The 20,934-nt window shown below is 39.1% G+C and overlaps 1 protein-coding gene across 3 annotated transcripts; it reads left to right on the top strand.

Annotated features, from left to right (window-relative positions):
* Positions 1-341: 341 nt before the first annotated feature.
* On the top strand, positions 342-19,903 carry LOC103707362 (eukaryotic translation initiation factor 4G-like). Of its 3 annotated transcripts, none has more exons than XM_008791815.6 (10): positions 342-503; positions 728-956; positions 1,092-1,207; positions 1,366-1,512; positions 1,760-1,827; positions 1,949-1,993; positions 2,359-3,714; positions 3,803-7,122; positions 19,089-19,283; positions 19,386-19,903. In XM_008791815.6, the coding sequence occupies exons 2-10, from the start codon at positions 751-753 to the stop codon at positions 19,714-19,716; spliced, it is 5,784 nt and encodes a 1,927-aa protein (XP_008790037.4). In that variant the 5' UTR covers positions 342-503; positions 728-750; the 3' UTR covers positions 19,717-19,903. The 3 variants fall into 3 exon arrangements, with proteins under 3 accessions (XP_008790037.4, XP_008790036.4, XP_088568240.2); XM_008791814.6 differs by having other exon boundaries at positions 1,092-1,234; XM_088712114.2 differs by lacking the exons at positions 19,089-19,283; positions 19,386-19,903 and adding an exon at positions 8,115-8,332 and having other exon boundaries at positions 1,092-1,234.
* Positions 19,904-20,934: the final 1,031 nt, after the last annotated feature.

The raw sequence follows: 20,934 nt of genomic DNA, 5'->3' as shown, positions 1-20,934 counted from the left end.
CTCCACAAAAATCATGCGCGACCCGAATTCCTACACTTGAGTTCTCGTATGCGTTGCGTATACCTGTTTTACATGTATAAGACTTACGCCAAGCTTTATACCTGCTTTATTGCCAAATCAAATGCTGCCTAAGTTCATGGATTGATGGCCTCAAATCATGAAGAAGTTGAGTCCACTTGATCAATAATTGGAATCAATGAAAGCTTCATATGGAACAATTTAGGCCAGGGCCCAGGCCCATCAGCCAGCCCATTTAGAAGAGGAGTTCATTACCTTCTCTCCTACTACTTATGGTATAGTGACATAAATATAAATAACCTTTTATTTTCCCTCATATATTTGTATTCTCTCCGATTAAACCCTTTCGAATCCTTCGCTTCTGTCTCTCTCTCTTCCCCACGCTCGCTTCACCAACCTATTCGACCGTTTTTCCTCCCGATAGCGACGAGGGGAAACCCTAATCTTTCCCGGAATCCGCGATTCTATCCCTTCGCAGGCTTCAGGTGAGTGATTGATCTCAAAACCCTCGAAATCGAGTTTGCCAATGCGTTAAAGTTGGGTTTTTTAATCATTGTTTTGGGATACTTTTTTGAATCTCTGGTGCTGTTTTGTTTTATTTTTTCTGGATTTGGGGACGGCAAAGTCTAGGGTTATTTCGTCGGTTTTGATCGATTCATGGGATCTGGATTTTTTTTTGGTTGTTTGAGATTGATTTTTGGTGTTCTAGGTGGGTGGAAGAAAGACGGATTTATGTCCTTCAATCAATCCAGGGTAGATAGGAGTGACGGCCAGCAGCTGAGGAAGAGCGGTCGTTCCGGCAGCTCCGGCCAGCACAGAGGATATTCCAGCGGCGGCGGGAAGGGCGGCGGCGGTTCCGCCCCTCCTCCCCAGCTCTCTTCTTCCTCCTCTTTGCCCCCTTCTTCATCGACCCACCCGCCCCTCTCATCGAATCGGAGGTAAAGAAAGACTTCATCTACCTTGCCGCCTGTGATGCCGTCCTTCCTCGATCGAATCCGCCTTATTTGTTGATTTGGGCAAATAGACATTCGAAAGTTAGGGTTTTTATTGGTTCTTTGTTGTTGTTTTTCTAGTTTCAAGAAGTCTGGAAATGGACAAGGGGGGTCATCCAGGGGAAATTCTTCGAGTTCGGGGGCGAGTGTTGCCGTTGCCTCTGCAGCTCCTGTTGCTCCACGGGCTGTGCAGAATGGTGCCTATGTCCAGCCGTCCTTGCTTGGTTGTTCGAATTTCTTCTTCATTTATGATTATTTTATATATTGAGATTTATCAATTTTGGTTGATTCTTGGGTTTAAAAAGGGGAAAAAATATTTATATCCTTAAATTTAACTCGTCTTCATGTTGCTCAGGACCGTCTGATGCACCAGCACCAAGTGCTGCGAGACCTGTGGATGCACCCATCCCGAGAAGTTCGCGAGCCCACCCAAGTGCTCCGATTCCTCGTTCTGCTGCAGGAGCTTCAGATTCTGCAGCAGCCCCTGTGACTCCAGCCAAAGGTAATTCTTGTGCATTTATTAATATTATTATTTGAATGTTTTCTCTCTAGTGCGTTGGGTATGTTTAGATGCCTTTTCTCCTTTCTATACTGACTGTTTTTGGTGCATGGTTTGCAAATAGTGATAACATCTCTGCAGGAGGTCATCTTCAAATGTGAAAGCTATTTTTTTTTAATTTATTGCAGTGAGAACTATTTTTTAATTTTATTGCAATTAGGTTCATTTGTTAAATGTTTCTTTCCTTCAGGTGATGGACCGAAGACATTTATTCTCCAATTTGGGTCTATAAGTCCTGGTCTCATGGATGGAATGCAGGTAAATATTCTTGCTTTATGCTTCAAGTTATTTTTTTCTCTATTTGTTTTGGCTGCTGTTGATTTTATTTTATTTTATTTTTTGCAATGCACCTTCTGATTTGGCAAAATGATCAATGTAGATTCCTGCTCGGACTACGTCAGCTCCACCTAATCTGGATGAGCAGGTTTGTTGATACTGTACTGTTACCTTTTCACACAAAAAAATTGGGTTGTATGTTGATATTCAAATTAATTTTGCTTTGATGATTGATGAACAGACATTATATTCCTGTAGCTGTCCATATTCCATATTACTCGTATCACTTTGTAGCTTTATAAGTTTGGATGAATCAAACACTGTGATTTTTGATACATATCAAACAGATGCATAACTGCTCTGGCTTGGGTTGGGTCATTTTGTCCAAATGTTGAGTCTGCATTTTGAGGAAGTTTTGATCACTGTCAAATAGACACCTAATAACCATTATCGTTTTTTTTTTTTTCAAATTTCAATTTTTCTTCTTTTATAATCTTGAATTCAATCATGCAGGCTCGCCATGGTTCATTCGGGATGATGCCGAAAGTGCCTATACCCTCTAGATCACAGCATCCTCAACAACCTAAGAAGGATATGAGTGGTCTTAACCAATCAAATACAGGAGAATCTCAACCTCCTGCTCAGGTAAAGCAGGATGGGCACACACAAATTTCAGGTTCCCCTGCTGTACCACTACCCAAATCTTCTGTTCTTCCCATGGCTGGGTTGTCTGTGCCGGTGGCCTTTCAACATCCGCAAGTTCCCCTGCAATTTGGTGGGCCCAGCCCTCAGATGCAGTCACAGGGTGCTGCAGCCAGTTCACTGCAAATGCCAATGACTTTACCTGTTGGAAGTATCCCCCAAGTACCACAACAGATGTTTCTCCATGGTCTCCAGTCTCATCCTCTGCAGCCTCAGGCCATAATTCACCAGGCACAAGGCTTGGGCTTTGCACCTCAAATGGGCCATCAGCTGCCTCCACAGATAGGAGGCATGGGAATGGGTATTGCCACGCCCCAATTTGTACAACAGCAGCCTGGAAAATTAGGTGCTCCTCGTAAGACCACTGTAAAGATAACTCACCCAGAGACGCATGAGGAGCTGAAACTTGACAGAAGGACAGATTCATATGCAGATGGTGGTTCTGGAGGGCAAAGGCCCCTTCCTAATGTAACGTCTCAATCTCAACCAGTTGCATCACTTGCTCCCCCGCATTACTATCCTCCATTGCAACCTAATGCTTATAGCTCATCACAGATGTTCTTCCCTAGCTCAACTTCTCTTCCTTTGACAAGCAGCCAGTTGCATTCTGGTTCACAGGTACCAAGATATAGCTATTCAGTTGGCCAGAGTGGCCAAGGCATTCCATTTATGAACACATCTGTCCATAAGCCCATGGCTGGCAGCAATTCTGGACCTTCTTTGCATAGTCCTTCTGAACCACCAAAAGTGGAAGCTGTGCCAGTATCTGAACCAACAGCTCCTGTACAGGGAATGGTGAAGCCAGTTGTTGGTCTGCATGGGAATAAGGCTGGGACAACTTTAATGACAGTTAGCCCACCCATAAACAATGCTGAAGCACCTAAGATATCAAAGCCTTCTGGAGAAGCCACTTCTTCCAATCCACAAAATGACATTAAAATCAGCCCAGAAAGTTCTGTTCAGCAGCCCAAATCATCTACTCAGCCATTGGAAACCACACAGGCTGCAACCTCACCAGTTCTTGTTGCTCCTCATGGAGATTCTGGATCTGCTGAGACAGGAACTGATGGCAGAAGAAAAGAACCTATTCGAAGATCGGACTCATTGAAGGATCACCTGAAAAAGCCCAGTAAGAAGGATCCCAGACATTCGCAACACCAACAACAGGTGTGACATGTTTCTTACTCCTTTTCTTTTCTTCTCCCTCTCATTGTAATTTTTATGTGCAACTTTTGGTGATGATTGGATGGTGCAGGTGGATACATCTGATTCTGCAGGTAGTGTGCACTTGTCTTCATTTAGCCAGGGTGGCTCTGGAGATGCAGCAACTTGGCAAATATCCAGAAATCCTGAAGATGCAGGTTTAGAACAGAGTAGTTCCACTGAAGCCAGAATATTGAAAGCTGTTGAAAGCCAATTAGTGCCTACTGAATCAGGATCAGCTGGAGTTATTTTGGGGAAGGAAATACTACAAGACGTTTTTGGGAGAACTGATAGTATAACTCTAGTTAAAAAGAAAGGTTATTCTGAGACATCAACATCTAGTGGTCTTGAGATGGATGAAACTGTACAGGAGAATTTGTATCCTACATTTAGTCGGGAAAATTCTATCTTGTTGGATGTTGAACCAGGACAAGAAACAGTGGCAAAGAATAAAAATGGTGAAACTGAAGTATTTGGTGATTCCTCAAGAGAGACTGGTAGTTCTAAAGTGTTTCCAGTACCTGCCACTACTGAATGTGTCGAAGGTGGAAAGCCAGTTGAGCTGGTCGAGCAAGATGGGGCTGGGGGAGAAAATTCAGAAAGTTCAACCGTATGTGAGTCTTATGATGCTGAAAGGCAACAGTTTGATGCCCACAATGAAGCAGTGGAGCCAAGCTTAGTGGTTGGGAAGACAACTGAGGAAATAGACATATCTGCTAGGTCATCTTCAGACTTCACAGAAGCTGATGCGGTTCCTTCATGTCATCTTTCATCTGTAAATGTTGAAGAAGAAAAGCCTTCCTCTCCAGATGCCATCTCAAATACAAGTAAAGCATTACACAGCCACGATGCTGGCTTGAGTGAACATGATGCCTCACAACCAGAGACAGCTGCTATTTCAGCCCCTGTTACTTCTAAAGTGACCATAAAACTGGAAGGAAAAGCTATGGAGCTGTCTAGTGGGGATCTGGTTTCTGCTTTGTCATCTGGACCCAAGGATAAGTCTTCTTTGGAGCCTCCCCGGGGTAAGCCTGCTTCTGGGAAAAAGAAGAAGAAGAGAGAAATTCTTTCAAAGGCTGAAGCTGCGGGAACTTCTGATCTTTACACTGCATACAAGGGTCCTGAAGAAAAACATGAAATTACTAATAGCTCAGAAAGTGTGGATAGTTCTGCAGTAGCGGATGGAAAACATGTGACCGCTGATACTGATAAAGACATTGTTGCTGTTGAGGGAGATGAGCAGAGTAAAGTTGAAGTGGATGATTGGGAAGATGCTGCCGATATCTCCACCCCAAAATTGAGAATATCAGAGGATGGACTGCAAGCTAGTCAAGCAAAGAATGATAACAGAAATGAGACTATGAGGAAGAAGTATTCCAGGGATTTTCTATTAACCTTTTCTGAGCAATGTGCTGATCTTCCTGCAGGGTTTGAGATTAGATCTGATATAGCTGATTTTTTGATGAGTGTCTCAGTTGGCGCTTCCCGTATTGTTGATCGTGAAACCTACCCAAGTCCTGGAAGGATTACAGATAGATCTCCAGGAGCTTCCCGGGCGGATCGCCGTATGGTTGGCATTGTGGATGATGATAAATGGATGAAAGCGTCTAGTTCTTTTGCTTCTGTACGTGATCTTCGGCCAGAGATGGCTCATGGATCATCTATTATGAACTTTCGGCCAGGACAAGGAGTTAACCAAGGAGTTTTGAGACATCCACGTGGGCAGTCATCTAGTCAGTTTGCTGGAGGGATTCCCTCCGGGCCAATGCAGTCACTGGCAACTCAGGGAGGAATACAACGAAATGGTGCTGATGCAGACAGGTGGCAGCGTTCTGGCACTCAAAGAGGGTTAATTCCTTCTCCTCAAACGCCTGCACAAGTAATGCACAAAGCTCCGAATAGATATTTAGTGGGTAAGGTGAATGACGAAGAAGAGGCAAAGCAAAGGCAATTGAAAGGCATACTGAACAAGCTGACGCCTCAGAATTTTGAGAAGCTATTTCAGCAAGTCCAAGAGGTTAATATTGACAATACTGTTACTCTTACTGGTGTTATCGATCAGATTTTTGACAAAGCTTTGATGGAGCCAACTTTTTGTGAGATGTATGCTGATTTCTGTTATCATCTTGCTCGTGAATTACCTGATTTCACAGAGGGCAATGAAAAGATTACCTTTAAAAGGTTGCTCTTAAACAAGTGCCAAGAGGAATTTGAAAGAGGTGAGAGAGAGCAAGCTGAGGCTAATAAACCTGAAGAGGAAGGTGAGACTGAAAAATCTGAACAGGAAAAGGAGGAGAAAAAGATCAAGGCACGGAGGCGTATGCTGGGAAATATCCGGTTAATTGGGGAATTGTACAAGAAAAGAATGTTGACTGAGAGAATTATGCATGAATGCATCAAGAAATTGCTTGGGCAGTATCAGAATCCTGATGAGGAAGATATTGAAGCTTTGTGCAAGTTGATGAGTACAATTGGTGAGATGATAGACCACCCCAAGGCCAAGGAACATATGGACGCATATTTTGACATGATGGCAAAACTATCAATAAATCAGAAGCTATCATCTCGGGTTAGGTTCATGCTGAAGGATGCAATTGATCTGAGGAAGAATAAATGGCAACAAAGAAGGAAAGTTGAAGGCCCAAAGAAAATTGAGGAGGTGCATAGAGATGCAGCTCAGGAGCGGCACGCTCAAGCAAGCAGATCAACTCGTGGTTCTGGTATTTCCGTCTCAAGAAGAGGACCACCTGTTGATTATGGTCCAAGGGGGTCCACTATATTACCTTCTCCAAGCTCCCAGATTGGTAGTGTACGCAATTTACCTCCTCAGGTCCGTGGATATGGAACTCAAGATGTTCGATCAGAGGATAGACATCCATTTGAAAGTAGAACATTGTCAGTTCCCCTTCCTCAAAGACTTACTGATGATGATTCAATTACCCTTGGCCCACAAGGTGGTCTCGCTAGGGGCATGTCTGTTCGAGCACAGTCTTTGATGCCAGGTGCTCCCATGGCTGATATTTCTTCAAATGTTGGTGATAGTCGCAGAATGCCATCAGGTCCAAATGGCTGCAGCCCAGCACCTGATCGGACACCTTATAACTTAAAAGAAGAAATGGTGCCAAAATATATGCCAGATAGGTTCTCTGGAGCAAGCCATGATCAACTGAATCCTCAAGATCGTAATACTTATTTAGGAAGCAGGGACAAGATTGCCGATCGTTCTTTTGAACGATCTGCGGCATCTACCATTTCTGCTGGTCATGCGCAGGGATCTTTAAGTGGCAGTGCGGTTGCATCTTCTGAAGCAAAACCATTGTCTGAAGAGGTTTTTCTAGAAAAGTCATTATCAGCAATAAGGGAATTCTATAGGTACCATATTTTTTTGTTTCACTTTTACTTTTCTGAGAACTGTTGGAAGATCTTTATGTTATCATGAAGATGCATGCCATTGTTTTTGTGCCTGATGGTGAAGATTATTATAGAAGGCAGGTTAAACAGTAATAAGGTTACATGGCAGTTGTAGGTTTACTGCCTGTTTAGGGGTAACACGGAATTTAGTTGATCCTGATACAAATATTTCAACTATGTAGATAATTCACATGGTTATGGGATATTAAAACACTCATTTGGCCGCTAACCTCTCATCTTTCTGAAAGGGGATACTTGCATATTTAGTTTGTCTTTATCATAATCTAATTTGCCATATATTTTGCTTGTCCTTATTGATTGCTTCGAACTATATATATATTTCTTGTCTATATAGATTGCTTCAAAACATATCATCCATGACGTGCATGCGTCTCATAAAGTGATATGTCTTGTTATTCTATTTCATAAATTTGTACTGCTATAACTATGTTGGATGTCTTGCTTTTGGCTTGGAGTATTGAATAGTATTTGATTTCCTGAATTGTTTGTTTTTTTTGTACTTAAACTAGCCACTAATCTTGTCTGGAAATAAAAGTTCATGATCATTTTTTCTTGATGTTAATTTTTCCCTGTTGAGGACATAAATCTGTGTGTGCTCTTTTAATTTTTTTGACCTTTTTTGTATCTTTTATCTTAGTTCCTAGTTTGCACTCTCTACCTGACCGATGACATTCTTCCATATTCTTGCACCATCAGAATTACACTCTTTCCAACTACTACTCTTTGATTATCATCTTCAAATCTTTTTGACATTCCCTTGTTTCATTTTTTAAAATCGGCACTTAAAGTTCGTAAACAGTAATGCAAACAGCTATGTGATGCCTATCAACCTATGTGGTACCCATTTAAACATTCAAGGAGCTGTTCAGTTTTCGTAGTTATTTACCGGTTTCTGAATGTCTTAGTACTGACTAGACTATATTGTCATGCAGACTGGAAGATCCAATGTTCTATCAGCCTTTTAGTTTGCATGGTTGTTCTAAATCATTATCTAGCAGTTCGTATTGGCAAATTCTGTCCAAACTTATTTATCAGCTAGTCACAGTGTAATATCTGATATACTAGTTAAATAATGCAATGCTTTAACTGTGGACTTATTTCATTTAATGTTGCTTATACTCAGAATATTACATAACTAGGAATATGTTATGCAGCAAGTACATAAAAATAGGCCAGAAAGAGGTGAAACTTGTTTTTTGTCCTAAATGCACTCACCAATGATCGATTATTATCTATACCTGTCTGTGAAGCATGAAGATGGAATGAGATAATTGATTAGGATATAGCATTATATGAACATGCTGTATACCACAAAATTTGAAAAAAAAGGGATAATGATACAAGGATATTGCAACGAATGAACAAATATTTTTAACAAACCTAGTTATTACACATTTATTTTTGTTATTTTTTGATTACAACAATTAATAAGAATGCCAGTATGCCTAATTGATCTATCAGTCAAAAAATGTCAGTCTATTCAAAACAATCTATCAATAGAAAAGCCAAAATTCATACAAGAAAATATATTTATAATCTAATGTTTGAAGAAATAAGGTAGAAGACGTCCATTGGTTATAATGGTTGTCATGAAGATCAGTTCTATCACCTAACAATAATTCATCAATTTACTTGCTATTGTGCACTTCTGACACAACAATCATTTGAGGACATTATTGGTGGACGACTTTCTTTTGATGTAATGCAACAAGTCAGCAAGAGAGGGTGAAACAGGAGGGGAAGGAGCTCTAGTGCTAAAAGGTGGGACTATGAGGAGCCATCTTATGCTCTTTCCCTCCAATATGCTCAGATGCATAGAAGCAAAGGTTTCTAGTTGTGACAATAGGAAAAAAGAAATCGAAAGAAATGGAGGTGAGGAGGAATAGGAGGAGGAGGAAAGGAGGGGGGAGAGAAAGAGACCTACAAACACTTTAACTCTACCATTGCCACTTGAAGCCTCTAGATCCCATGGCCATTGGATACAGTTATTGTTGCTCCCTTCTCTCTCTCTCTCTCTCTCTCTCTCTCTCTCTCTCTCTCTCTTCTCTCTTGCTTATGATGCGTAAAGGTGGGGTTTCTAGTTAGGTTTAATGGATTGTCAAATATGATCAGGGATGGAGCTGCATTACATAGAAGATGGCCCATGGTCCCCTCTCAATTACTCTAATGCCCTTAGGCGCTCAATCGTGTGCCTAGTGGCCCCACTGAGTTCCACTTCTGGTCTCCTGCTAAAATCAGTCAAATCCCAATCATGGCCCCCTTCCCTCTTGGCTCAGTTCCCCACTCGTAGTCCATGTGATGCCCATTGATGGTCAAATTAGGAATTCAAATAAACCAAAGAGAATTTTCTCACAATAACCTGTCCAGTCAGCACTTTCTAATTTATAAATTATACTAGGACTGTGTTTGGAAGTTGGTTAAATGATAGATAATATATGGTTATCTAGCTGACCAGCCAATACCACTTTTTACGTGATGAATAAACTTATTTGGTCAAAGGGTGAAAAGGGTGCTTAACCAGTTTAAAGTTATTTCAAGGTGGGGAAGGTGGAACGTCTTCCGCCACCCAAAACTCTCCTGCTCCCTCTTTGCTTTATCCACTATTTTATCCCACTAACCATGGGAGCACCATCCAAATAGTAAATGAAGTTATTCGCTGGTTAGCTGATTAGGGGATGAATACCGAAGGTTAAAGTTATGCAGGTGATAGTTAGCTATTCAGCATCCAAATGCAACCGAGGGTGCAAAACATAGGAACATGAGAATTGCGTGTGAGGGTACTTAGTATTAAACTGCTCAGGCTACCAAAATACTAAATTTCTTGCAGATTAGGTTGGGGCTCTTTTCTCTCATAGAGTTCTTAGTTGCTATCATATCTGAGTAGTCAATGCTTGCAAAAAAGGCCCTCAACTAAATTAGAATAAATTTGAAGTTGCAAACAAATCTCCTTATCATAATCTTGATGAATGATGTCCTAACTTAATTCCCTTTTCTGTCTCTTCGTTCCTCCATCGATAGTAGTCAGTTACCAGATGCATGAAAAGTGATAGAAATCTTTACTGGAGTTCACCAGTAAGCTATTTTTCATTGTTTCTAATTATAGTATTTTAAAATTTCAAATTTTAATATAATCATAATTGTTTAAATATTTCAAAACATTTTTATCTGTATAATATATATTTAATGTATTTTTGTCTTCATTTAATTATTTTTTTTTTTACAATTTTTGGTAGTGAGCCAACATTAGCATGATCTCTCAGAAATCATGGTTCTACCCCTGAATATAATTTGTGACCTCCTTAACCTGCTCGATCCAACTTGCAATCTTTCTACTCTTGGAAGTGGCACTTGTATTTCCTATAATTGACAAATATATCTTACCTGAAAGCAAGCTCATTGACGGTGCTAATAATTTGGTAATTCAAATCTAATCTGACTCATCACCAACCTGCCCCTCACCAAAATCTGAGTTTGAGGATTAGGTGCAAGTCCTTGATTCAGCCCTAAGCCTCCTTTCAGGTCAATGAAGTTTTGCAAAATTTTGTCCTTGAGATTGAATACATTGTGTTCTAAGTCAAACTTATAAACTGAAACCCACTCTCTATCTAAGTTGGACTTGCATGGTTTGTTCCAAGTAAGTGGTTGATTCCATGTCTAAATACTAAATCCTATTTCTGATTAGGTTAACACTAGTTCTCGTGAGACATGAGCTTGTTATCTCAATATTTTTTTTCTTCTTACTGAACTGTTTCTCTGCATTGAAAGTTTACCAAAAATTGAGCATGTGGAGTTCTTCTCAGCTCTCGTTAAAACACTTAAATCAAAGTCCTTGCAAAACCCTATTATAGAAGTAGAAACAACTTAAAACACTTAAATCACAGTCCTTGTAAAACCTTATTATAGAAGTAGAAGCAACATCAAAAACACCATAAGCAAAGTTTTAGATTCATGATCTCTCAGTGCATATACGTCCTAAGGGTATAAGGTACACCTTTTTAGAGAAAACCTATTATAAAACAATTTTGCAATTTTGATCGCCATGTCTTTCAAAGGGTGCCGAAGCTCAAGTAGACAACTAGAAAGAAACCACACAAATGTTCCATCTGGCAAACAAGTGCCTTTGCTTCCTTATCAGACTCCCTGAATCTTTTCCCTCTCATTGTACCTTCAAACCCTAGCTTCTCAAGATGGATGAAAAGGACATTTTAACTAGGTATTCAATCAAAAAGAAGTTTACCTAATGATTCTTTTGAAAAGAAACTGCTTGGAACCCTTTGTTACTCTTAAGATACCAAAAATTGGGATAACTTATATGATCCAGATGTTTGAGATGCTTGCCACAAGTGCAGGTAGGTCTTCCACTAATGGCACGGAAGCCTCCCTTTGGTTGTGGATTTGATGATAGAACTTATGTTTCATTCTCTTAGTTAAAGCCAAAGCCACCATAACCTTCTACAAGGAAGAAGATAAGATTACCAATTCAATGTAGACCCAGTTTACATATCGAATCCATTGGAGGGGCTAAATCTAATTTTCGGGTAAGATCTGATTTTTCGGTTGCATCAGAATTACCTTTCCAATCTTTTTTGCTAAAAAAAAAGCCCGCAGGAAATCATACCATTTATCCATGATTTGGGGTGAATTTTTGAGCCCAAAGAGAACAAAAGAAGGAAATAGAAAATCATGAAAATGTAATTTGTTTTGTTCATTATTGCTTTTTTACATTGTATCCTTCTTCTTTTTATACTATGAGAAAAATCCTAGTCTAGATCCTATAGGCCTTAGGACAATCATATGATCCAAAAGATGGAAATAAAGGAGAAATGTACTGTAAAATTAGGAAAAGGGATAGAAAGAGTAGCAGACAGCCTAGGTAATGATCTCCTTTTCTTTCGTTTCTTTCCTTCTTTCCTCTCTTTTCCTTTTCCTCCCTCTTTCTCTCTTTTCCTGTCACACTTTTTTATTTTTTTAATTTTCCCACAATCCTTTTCATGTACCTAAGTGGAAATAGGCATCCCTTTATCTTGTCTATGGTGCATGATGTCCGGAGCCTTCTTATCCGATATGGGCTTCATTAGGTTGGTTTCTCTTATTTGGTGACTAGGATGAGCTATTGCTGAACTGTGCTGAAATTTTATCTCGAATGTTGAATATTAAAATTCCTAAAAGTTTTAGAAACCCCTAGGTGCTTGCTTAGGTAATTCAACAGAAACAACCAGATCAATCCCACTAGATTTGTGGACTGAGTAGCCCATCTGGGCACAACCCACATCAACTGGTCCCTCCAGCCTGTAACCTGCAAGGGAAAAGAAAAGACTCACGACAATCCATTTTCCACCCTTGCAGGATACAAACTTGCAAGGTGGGGGCAGGGCTAGGTTGATGTGGGCCGTACCCAAATGAGCTGCCCGATCCACATCCAGCAGGATTATCCAGCTTTTCTTGATATGTTACTATAGAACAGGCCTTAAGATTAGCTAAAAACTTTAAAATCTCATATGAAGTAGCAACTAACTGCAAATAAAACTTTTCAGATGCATAATCAATCTACTCTGAATCTTAGATAACTAGGACTCAAGGTCTGCCAAATTAGGCCGTACTGCTCGGTTCAGACAGTACTAAACCGTCCCGGTACGAAATCAGGTCGGTTCGCTTTCTAAAAATGGTTCCGTCCGATTCGATGCCGACTCGGTGCGAACCGAGTCAAGGAACACTGTGGCATTATTGTGGCATGCCACAGTGTTAGAGCTAGCTTTAAAAGCCCAACGCCACCGAAGGGGAAGGCCCGAGAAGGCTTTCCTAACGGTCAGTCCACATAGAGCCAAGGCTTCTCCTTTCTAAAAAATTCATAAACAACATTGATTCAGGCTATCAGAAGGAAGAGCCAAGGTTAAATAAGGCGTGCTTCCTCTCTCTTATCTCTTTCCTTTCTTTTTTTGGGAAGGGCTTGAAAAAATAGTTCAAAAATTACAAAATAAGAGATTATGCCAAATTTTTTGATTTGGACTTGATTTTTTATATGATATAGATTTATGGACAATATATACGCTGACATAAAAATATTTAATTTTTGGATTTTATATAATTTTTAAAAATTAAAAATATATATTTGGATTAAAAAAGAATAAATTTGATAAATAAATAAAAAATAAGAAAAAATTATAAAATTAGAAACGTATTTAGGGGCATGCAAGCTACTGGTTATGAGACAGCCGCAGGGTGGTCTTCGATATACCGGTGAGTTCTAATTTATGCATGCTATATAGGATAGGGATCACGATACACGATCTGATAGAATCCGTGAAAATACGATTGCATATAGGAGATGGGCTTCTCGAGGTCATTCAGGAGGACACGATGCAATTGCAGATGATCTCGCACGTGAAGTAGGATCCATAAACGTATCAGATTTCGAATCGTATACTGGATTCTATTATCCGCAGCCACAGACAGCCTATGATTCATACGGATACGGATATAAATATAGAGCATTTGAGGCATCTTTCGGTGGCTACTATCCTACACAGTCTGGAGCATCTTACGAGTCGGAATTTGCTGTTGGCATATTCGGATAGACCCCTCCACAGCCGTATTATTAGCCAGAGCTTCAGTGAGGGATCCGAGAGTGCTTAAAACTCGGCGCACATTTCTTATGGGATGAACGTATAAGACTACAATGCCCCTTGGTTAGAGGAGTGGGTTGATGTGCCTCCTGATTATGCTAATGATCTGGATATTTACGAGATGCATCGCTACTCGATCCGATTTTAGATATCCATATATATGTTGGACTTTAAAAGTATGTAATTGATTGTATCTTGATTTGAGAATATTTTATGTTGTTTTCATTTTATGATTTGTATCATTTTAAAGTAATAAGATGTATTATCTAGGATGTATTATCTAGGTTAAACCGGAATCATAGAAACATCAAAAAGCCTAAAAAAAAACATCCGAAAAACATCAAAAAAACATCAAATTATACTTAAATTCATAGAAAAAGTTCGAAAAGAGTGAGAACTCAAACAAAAAAGGGTGTGGCCAAGGTCGGAGTAGTAGGCAAATCAAATTTGATTTATTTCATGCGGACCCACTTGTGAGGACCTACTCTCATCTAGAGGGGATATTTGGCACGCCCTACCAGTTTGGTTCAACCCGAACTGGTACAGAACCGTACTGGGCGTTGACCAGTACGGGTCCCGGTACCGGTTTGGCGGTCCTTGCTAGGACTACTAGGCTTTGATCCATGCTATTGCATTAGCTAGGTCCAATCATATTCATATAAAATAATCTAACCATGCTATGTCAGACTTGAAATTTTAGCTAAATCCTTACTTTTTTCAAAGCCCAAGCCCAATTCTAGACTGATTGATTGTTGGTATGTTTGTTCAATCCAAGCCTAACATGCAAGTTTAGCTTTTGATTTTGAGGCCCATGAAAATTGGGTTAGGCCTTCGTGCTGTTTGGGTTGGCCCAACCTATAAACACCCCTATTGCCAAGGAAATTGCCAATCCTTGTTTCTATTGTCCCTATACATGCCAAGTCTTTATTGAGAAAAATTTCCTCTAATGACTGTGATAGAAGTTGTTCTGTTGCAGAGACAGACACCTCAAGCAACCATGTTGTTCCCAACCTCTTTGTAGATCTGAACTCCAAATTCTTTGAACCCATTTTAATGCAGATCATATGATTCAGATTGTGGTTTCTAGGATTTTAATAACAATGCTTGACAACATTTCTTCTAATCAAGATCTTCTTACTGCACTGCTTAAGTATTGGCTTATGGTTGGCCAAACTTTAACAGAAACATTTTTCTCCAAGAAAATTTCTGGTAATTTATTGATTTATGTTCTGCAATCAGCAACTGACCATTATTGATTTCCTTGTTTTAAAAATTCTCTATGAGGGACTATTGAGGTACTAGGGGTATATACCCCATGGGATAAGACCCAGATTTTCGTCCCATGAGAGAGAAAAATCTTCCAAGTTAGAAAGCCTAACCTATGTTCGAGTACACAAAGGAAAAGGTCTCCTGGGAGGTGGTAGAGTGGTGTTGGGGCTTGGGTACTGGTGGGTGGGTAGTGATGATGGCTCAGGATGTTGGCCGTACTTGGCCAGGATGTGATGGTGGCTAAAAACAAGGCTGTGCTTGTAAGGAGTCTATACCCTAGCTCTCCTCGTTAAGCTTTCTTCTGAGTACTGCTTTCTGAGTCCTGAAAAATTGCAGGAATGATAGAGGAGGTCGAGAGGTCATTTCTCTATGAACTGTGGATTGGGCATTCCAGTTAGGCTTTGAACCTCCTCATCAGGCATCGAATCACACGATGGGTTGAGTATGGGTCTTCTCTCCAAATTGTGTGTTAAGATGCCCAATCCTGACATAGGAGAAATGGCTTGCACTGGATCACATGATGTCCTAGCCCTGGTTTTTCTAGACTTCTAATACTATTTAAAAACTGGAAACGATTGTGTGGTTTGAAGGAAACTATATGTCTAAAGGTTCCCTAATCCCATGTCTATTTGTTTGAATCACAATTTTACTGCTTAATGTGAAGTTTCAAGAATTTTTTCCCCCTGTAGGTAGTGTAAATTGCAAAAATCTTTAGGATTGACTTACGTGTCATTTGATTTAGTTTATTCTTTCATTATACTTTTTATTATCAAATGACCTGAATTTTACATCATGGAGTATTGACAGTCTTAACTGAACTCAAGTAAGCCTTAATCCTAAGCTAGTTGGGTCGCCTACATGAATTCTTTTCTCCATTTCACTCAGTTTAGGGCCATAATTTCTAAGAGATGTTGAGATGATAGAATATTGACAGTTTGATTGTCCAAATCAATTTGACAGTTTTCTTCTTTTATTAGTGGAACTTATTTAGCATCCTTTGTGTCTGTTTGCTGTTTCTTTGCCTATTCTTTTTTTAAGAAAAGATCACTCATCAATCTTCATGCTAGGAACATTCCATAGTGTCTTCTTGTTTTTTTTTTTTTTAGTAGTGTAAATGCTCCTCAATGTTTCACCACCAAATGATATAATTCTCAACTTTTTTGTGGTTTTCGTGGGTTTAGTCAAAATCTAAATCAGTTCCCATTACCTTTGATAATTCAGAGCTCACACCTCGGTGTCATGGTAGCCCCCTAATGCCTTACAAAGGAATATCTTAGAAATCTTAATGGTTGACTCTTCTTTGACTGGAAAAATAGGTTTTTTGGGTCATCGAGCCATTCCATGGGACCCCCTTCTCTTTCTAGCCCTTGGATCCTAATTCTTTCCTGCCAGCCTGCAATGGCTGTCCCATAAGTCTTTAGTATGCCACTTTGTCCATGGTATTCTTTCTTTTCTGCTTGGAGATTTGATTCTATTGCTTTATTTGGTTCTCTGTACCATCATCCATTGTTTTTGTTGGACTTATTTTATGGTCTCGTTTGGACATTAGTTTCCTGCAGCTTTAGGGTTGCCTGAGGCTTTTTTTGCTTAATTTGGTCCAGACATCTTATTTGAGCCCTTGCTTTCTCATTCTCTAATCAGCATATACATTTTGTGCCATTGTGTTGCCTTCATTTCACATTTTTTCTTACTTGTCATTGTTTATGCCCTTGACTTCTCTTGATTGTTGTCCACCCTTGAGTTTGAAATTTTGTTTTCCTTCTTTAAAATGGTCTCAGTATGGCTCTTATGCCTATTTATTTGACTTTCATATGTTGACTCACCATTGTGATGGCTAGGTCCATTGAATCCACTTATTGCTATCATATAATTTTGTTAACCCTCTGCACAAGACCACATACTAGATGAATACTTACATCAATATCCATGTCTTAGCCGCAATATTACTTGGACACATGACACTACTGTCAGATGTTAGGTGTCCAATTGTCCAAAAGAATCTGATATAGAAATCTTCTGAAAAACAAATAAGGAACATGTCTATGTCTTAAATATGTATGTGTGGATGTATATTGATATATGCACATGTTATAAGCTAGACTTACTCTCCTTAATTTCATAAATTGTTTCTAACTAAATACTTTCAAATAGAAGTGCCGAAACTAGACATGTAATAATTTATGGCATCATAAATTTGATGGTATGAAAGAGTCAAGGAGTGTCAAACTTTCCGACTCCCAAGTGTCCAAGTGTCCGACGTGTCAAGAGGCCCAAAATTTGGAGTGTCTAGGTAACACTGCTTGGCTGCTTATCTTGCACATATCTTGATATAACCTTCCACTGTTTACCACTTGTGCTGCATAAGACTTATCTTTCTTCTTAGCTAAGTTTTTAGCATCTATTGCAGGCGTATCTGTTGTTTGGTCATGCTACGTGGGATTTTCTGGCCCCTTTTCCTTTCATCGACAATTATCTTCTATCCTTAATGATCAAGAGAAAACCCCTGTAAATTCTGGCATCTTCTGCATGTTAGGTTCTAGTGTCTCTATTAACCAGTCTAGATTAGTGCCTTTTAACCTTGCCAGCCAATCAGCCAATTATTTTGCCAGTAGTGCTTTGTTAGCTGGCATCCCCTTCGTTTCCACACTTGTTTGCTTATGGTTCTCATTGTTGGAGTCACCAGTTTAGCTGATCTCTGGCAGCAGCCCTGTGATGAGGAGAAAAGATACTTTGCTTTTTTCTTATAGGTTTTCACTCTTTTTAACATTAGTCATCTTATCATATAGATTAATTTAGATTTACACCAACAGGTAGAACATAGATTAATTCCATTGGTTGGATCAACAAATTTCAGGAATGTTTACGTCTGGTCTTTTAACCTAAATCCTAAATGTATGTCTTCTCTTCTATGTTTTATAATAATATATGGCACTCTGTGTAGCATTCATGATTAGTGTGCAAGAAAAATTTGCAGCTGCTTGCCTCTTTTTTCTTCTTTCTCCCCATCTCATTCATTATCTTCCTTTTCCCCATCCCATTTTCACTTCTTTCCCCGTTGATTGTACAGCATGATCTTGGAGCTTTCATTGTTGCTTTATTTCTTTAAACTGTGATTGCATTCTTTTCCCCTTTGTCATGCTGGTTTATCTATATTTAATGATTAGGCATATAATTTTCCATTCTTATATCATTTAGCATCCTTATTTCCCATATCTCTTTCAAACTATATGAAATTAGTTTTTTTTTTTTTTCGTGAGATGAGGTTTTTCCCCATGTTTTAAGTCATTTCCTCATTAAGTATATTTTGAGTTATTTCGATTTTTATATATTTTCCAGAACTTATTAGTTTGAACATTACCAACTTTGTGTAGATTTTACCAAAGAGTTGAACTTCATGCATAAGCAACCATAGATTGCATTCCAACCTTACAGAAGCGCAACAACAAAAAAAAAAAAAAATCTAGCTTTTTGGTCGGAAATTTGTCATTACTACAGGCAAACTAGAAGCAAAGTTGTGTTTTTATGTTGGGTATGAATGCTTCCAGATTGATGCAGATATTGGAATGCACTTCATTGTTTTATGGTCTGGATGTGGACGCTAGAGTATATTCGCTCCCCATTGCTGGGGACATGACTTTCCCTGAGTAATTGGGATTTTTGTGGGGAGGACTGGGCTGAGAGCCATCTTCCTAAAAGCATGCTTGTGTAGTGGGATTTTTGCTATGGATTTGTTTATTTTTGTATTAATTTTGTTTAATTTATGAGTTCGAGTAGCTTCTTTTTAAAAAATCCTGAGGCCATGCATTCTTTTACCCCTGAAATGAATTTTCACTTCTCAAACCTCGTGTTTTGGTTTATGATTCTCAAGGTCCCTTTGGGCCTTGTCTATTACTTGCCATGCATGTTAAGTTGGAGTGGTGAGGTTGTATTTCCTTCCCTACTTGTTCCTAAATTGTTGTACCTTGATTGGAGAGTGGTTTCTGATTATTTTCCTGTTCCGCTTCATCTCATCAGTGCCAGGGACGAGGGAGAGGTATCTTTGTGCATCAAAGAACTGAATTGTCCAAACTTTTATCCAGCTATGATATCACTCTGGGTGACCGACTCCTTTGAGCGGAAAGACATGGAGAGGGATCTCTTGGCTAGACTTCTCGTCAACCTTTGCAAGTCTCGAGATAGCCTGTTAAGTCAAGTACAGCTCATCCAGGGGTATGAATGCCAGTTGTTAAAACCCGATAAAAAGTTAGGAAAGGAACATCTATTCATTTGTTTCGATGAAAGAAATCTTGAAAACTTCCACATTTTTTCCAGGTTTGTCTCTGTTCTCACCTTGCTGGAGGATGCTGTAAATGATGCTCCCAGAGCAGCAGAGTTTCTCGGCCGCATCTTTGCAAGAGTTATATTGGAAAATGTGGTTCCACTCAGAGATATAGGAAAATTAATCCATGAAGGTGGAGAGGAGCCCGGACGCTTATTGGGGATCGGGCTTGCAGCTGAGGTCCTTGGCAGCATCCTGGAAGTAATCAAAATGGAGAAAGGGGATGCTGTTTTGAATGAAATATGTCTGAGCTCCAATCTTCGTTTGGAGGATTTCAGACCACCGCATCCGATCAAGGCAAAGAAACTGGATGCATTTCTTTAGATGAAGATGCTCTATATTTGGTTAGATTATCTTGTTAGGTCTTATGGGGTACTTCTGCGGAAATGCTTGTCCTTTAAGGTTCTTTATTATCTATTATTTTTTATTTTCTAATATTCCAATGCCTTCATAGAACATGTTTGTTGGTGGAAATAGAGCATTATTAGAGCAGCTTGTTAGAAAGCATCAACCAGCAATTGTCTATCAACTTTGTCCTGTGTTTTGTCTCAGCAACATGAGTGAGTTTATATATGTGTATATATATGTGTATATATGTGTATATATATGTATGTATATATATGTATGTATATATATGTATATATATATATGTATGTATATGTGTGTGTGTGAGGGTTGAAGGCCCATTACATTCAATGAAACCCATACCACAGCATCTGCAACAAGAAAAAGAAAACCAGTACGGAAGGAAGAATTAAGTTATTAAGAGATTGGAGAAGTGTTCCTTTAGCAGGCTGGTTGTCTTTTGGATGAAAGACATTGAGGAGACAAATCTGTTCAAGGACCCTTTTTTTAAGAAAAAAGAAAAAGGAGTTAAGGGGTTACCGAACCCCATCCAATTTATTGAAGTAATTAATGTAAATAGCATAGGCAAGACAACAGACCATGTCACCAGTACAATGTTTCCCAATGACTTCAGAAACTGAATCCATTTGCACCTGCAATGCATCTGGATCCTTTTTAATTAATTCAATTATGCCTGAATATGTATATAAATATTAACATTTGAATAATTTCTACATTTGGATATGACACAAAAAATTGGACATGCATGTGGATGCATAATACGCGAATATCTGATATGTATCTGGATATGCAAATATGTCTGCAATCCTTTTTAATCTTATGTAGCACATAAACTCTAAAATAGTATGAGTTTCATCATCAATATGTCTTTAGTTTGTTTTTTTTTTTTCAAATAGTTACATTTGGTGTATACTTAATAATTAATTGAAAGTGGTCAACATGGCATGGCAAGATTATTAGGATGTTTTAGAGTAGTTATATGAGAGGGTAAGTCTTGGTACAATAATAAGGTTGCTCAATTGTAATCTAGGTATCATGGTTTAAAACACAGAACAATCCCAGGGGAGGATGAGACTTCATAGTGATGGGAGCCTCATGCATTATTCCATCTTTATTTTTTTTATTAAGGCATCAGTTAATTAAGTCAATGCGGCTATACCTTTGTTGTTTTTGGTA

Source organism: Phoenix dactylifera, chromosome 16, assembly GCF_051530095.1.
Source record: "Phoenix dactylifera cultivar Ajwa chromosome 16, Ajwa_hap1_PhDact_Kaust_v1.1, whole genome shotgun sequence".
In the NCBI taxonomy this organism is placed as follows: Eukaryota; Viridiplantae; Streptophyta; class Magnoliopsida; order Arecales; family Arecaceae; genus Phoenix; species Phoenix dactylifera.
Note: the sequence above shows the minus strand (reverse complement) of the source record. Positions and strands in the feature narration are given on the sequence as shown.

Bases quoted from the DNA above. Each gene is read 5' to 3' on its own strand.
- LOC103707362 (XM_008791814.6), top strand. From the start codon at position 751: ATGTCCTTCAATCAATCCAGGGTAGATAGGAGTGACGGCCAGCAGCTG. The intron at 1,828-1,948 runs GTAAATATTCTT...TGATCAATGTAG, and splicing joins GTCTCATGGATGGAATGCAG to ATTCCTGCTCGGACTACGTC. The intron at 1,994-2,358 runs GTTTGTTGATAC...TCAATCATGCAG, and splicing joins CACCTAATCTGGATGAGCAG to GCTCGCCATGGTTCATTCGG.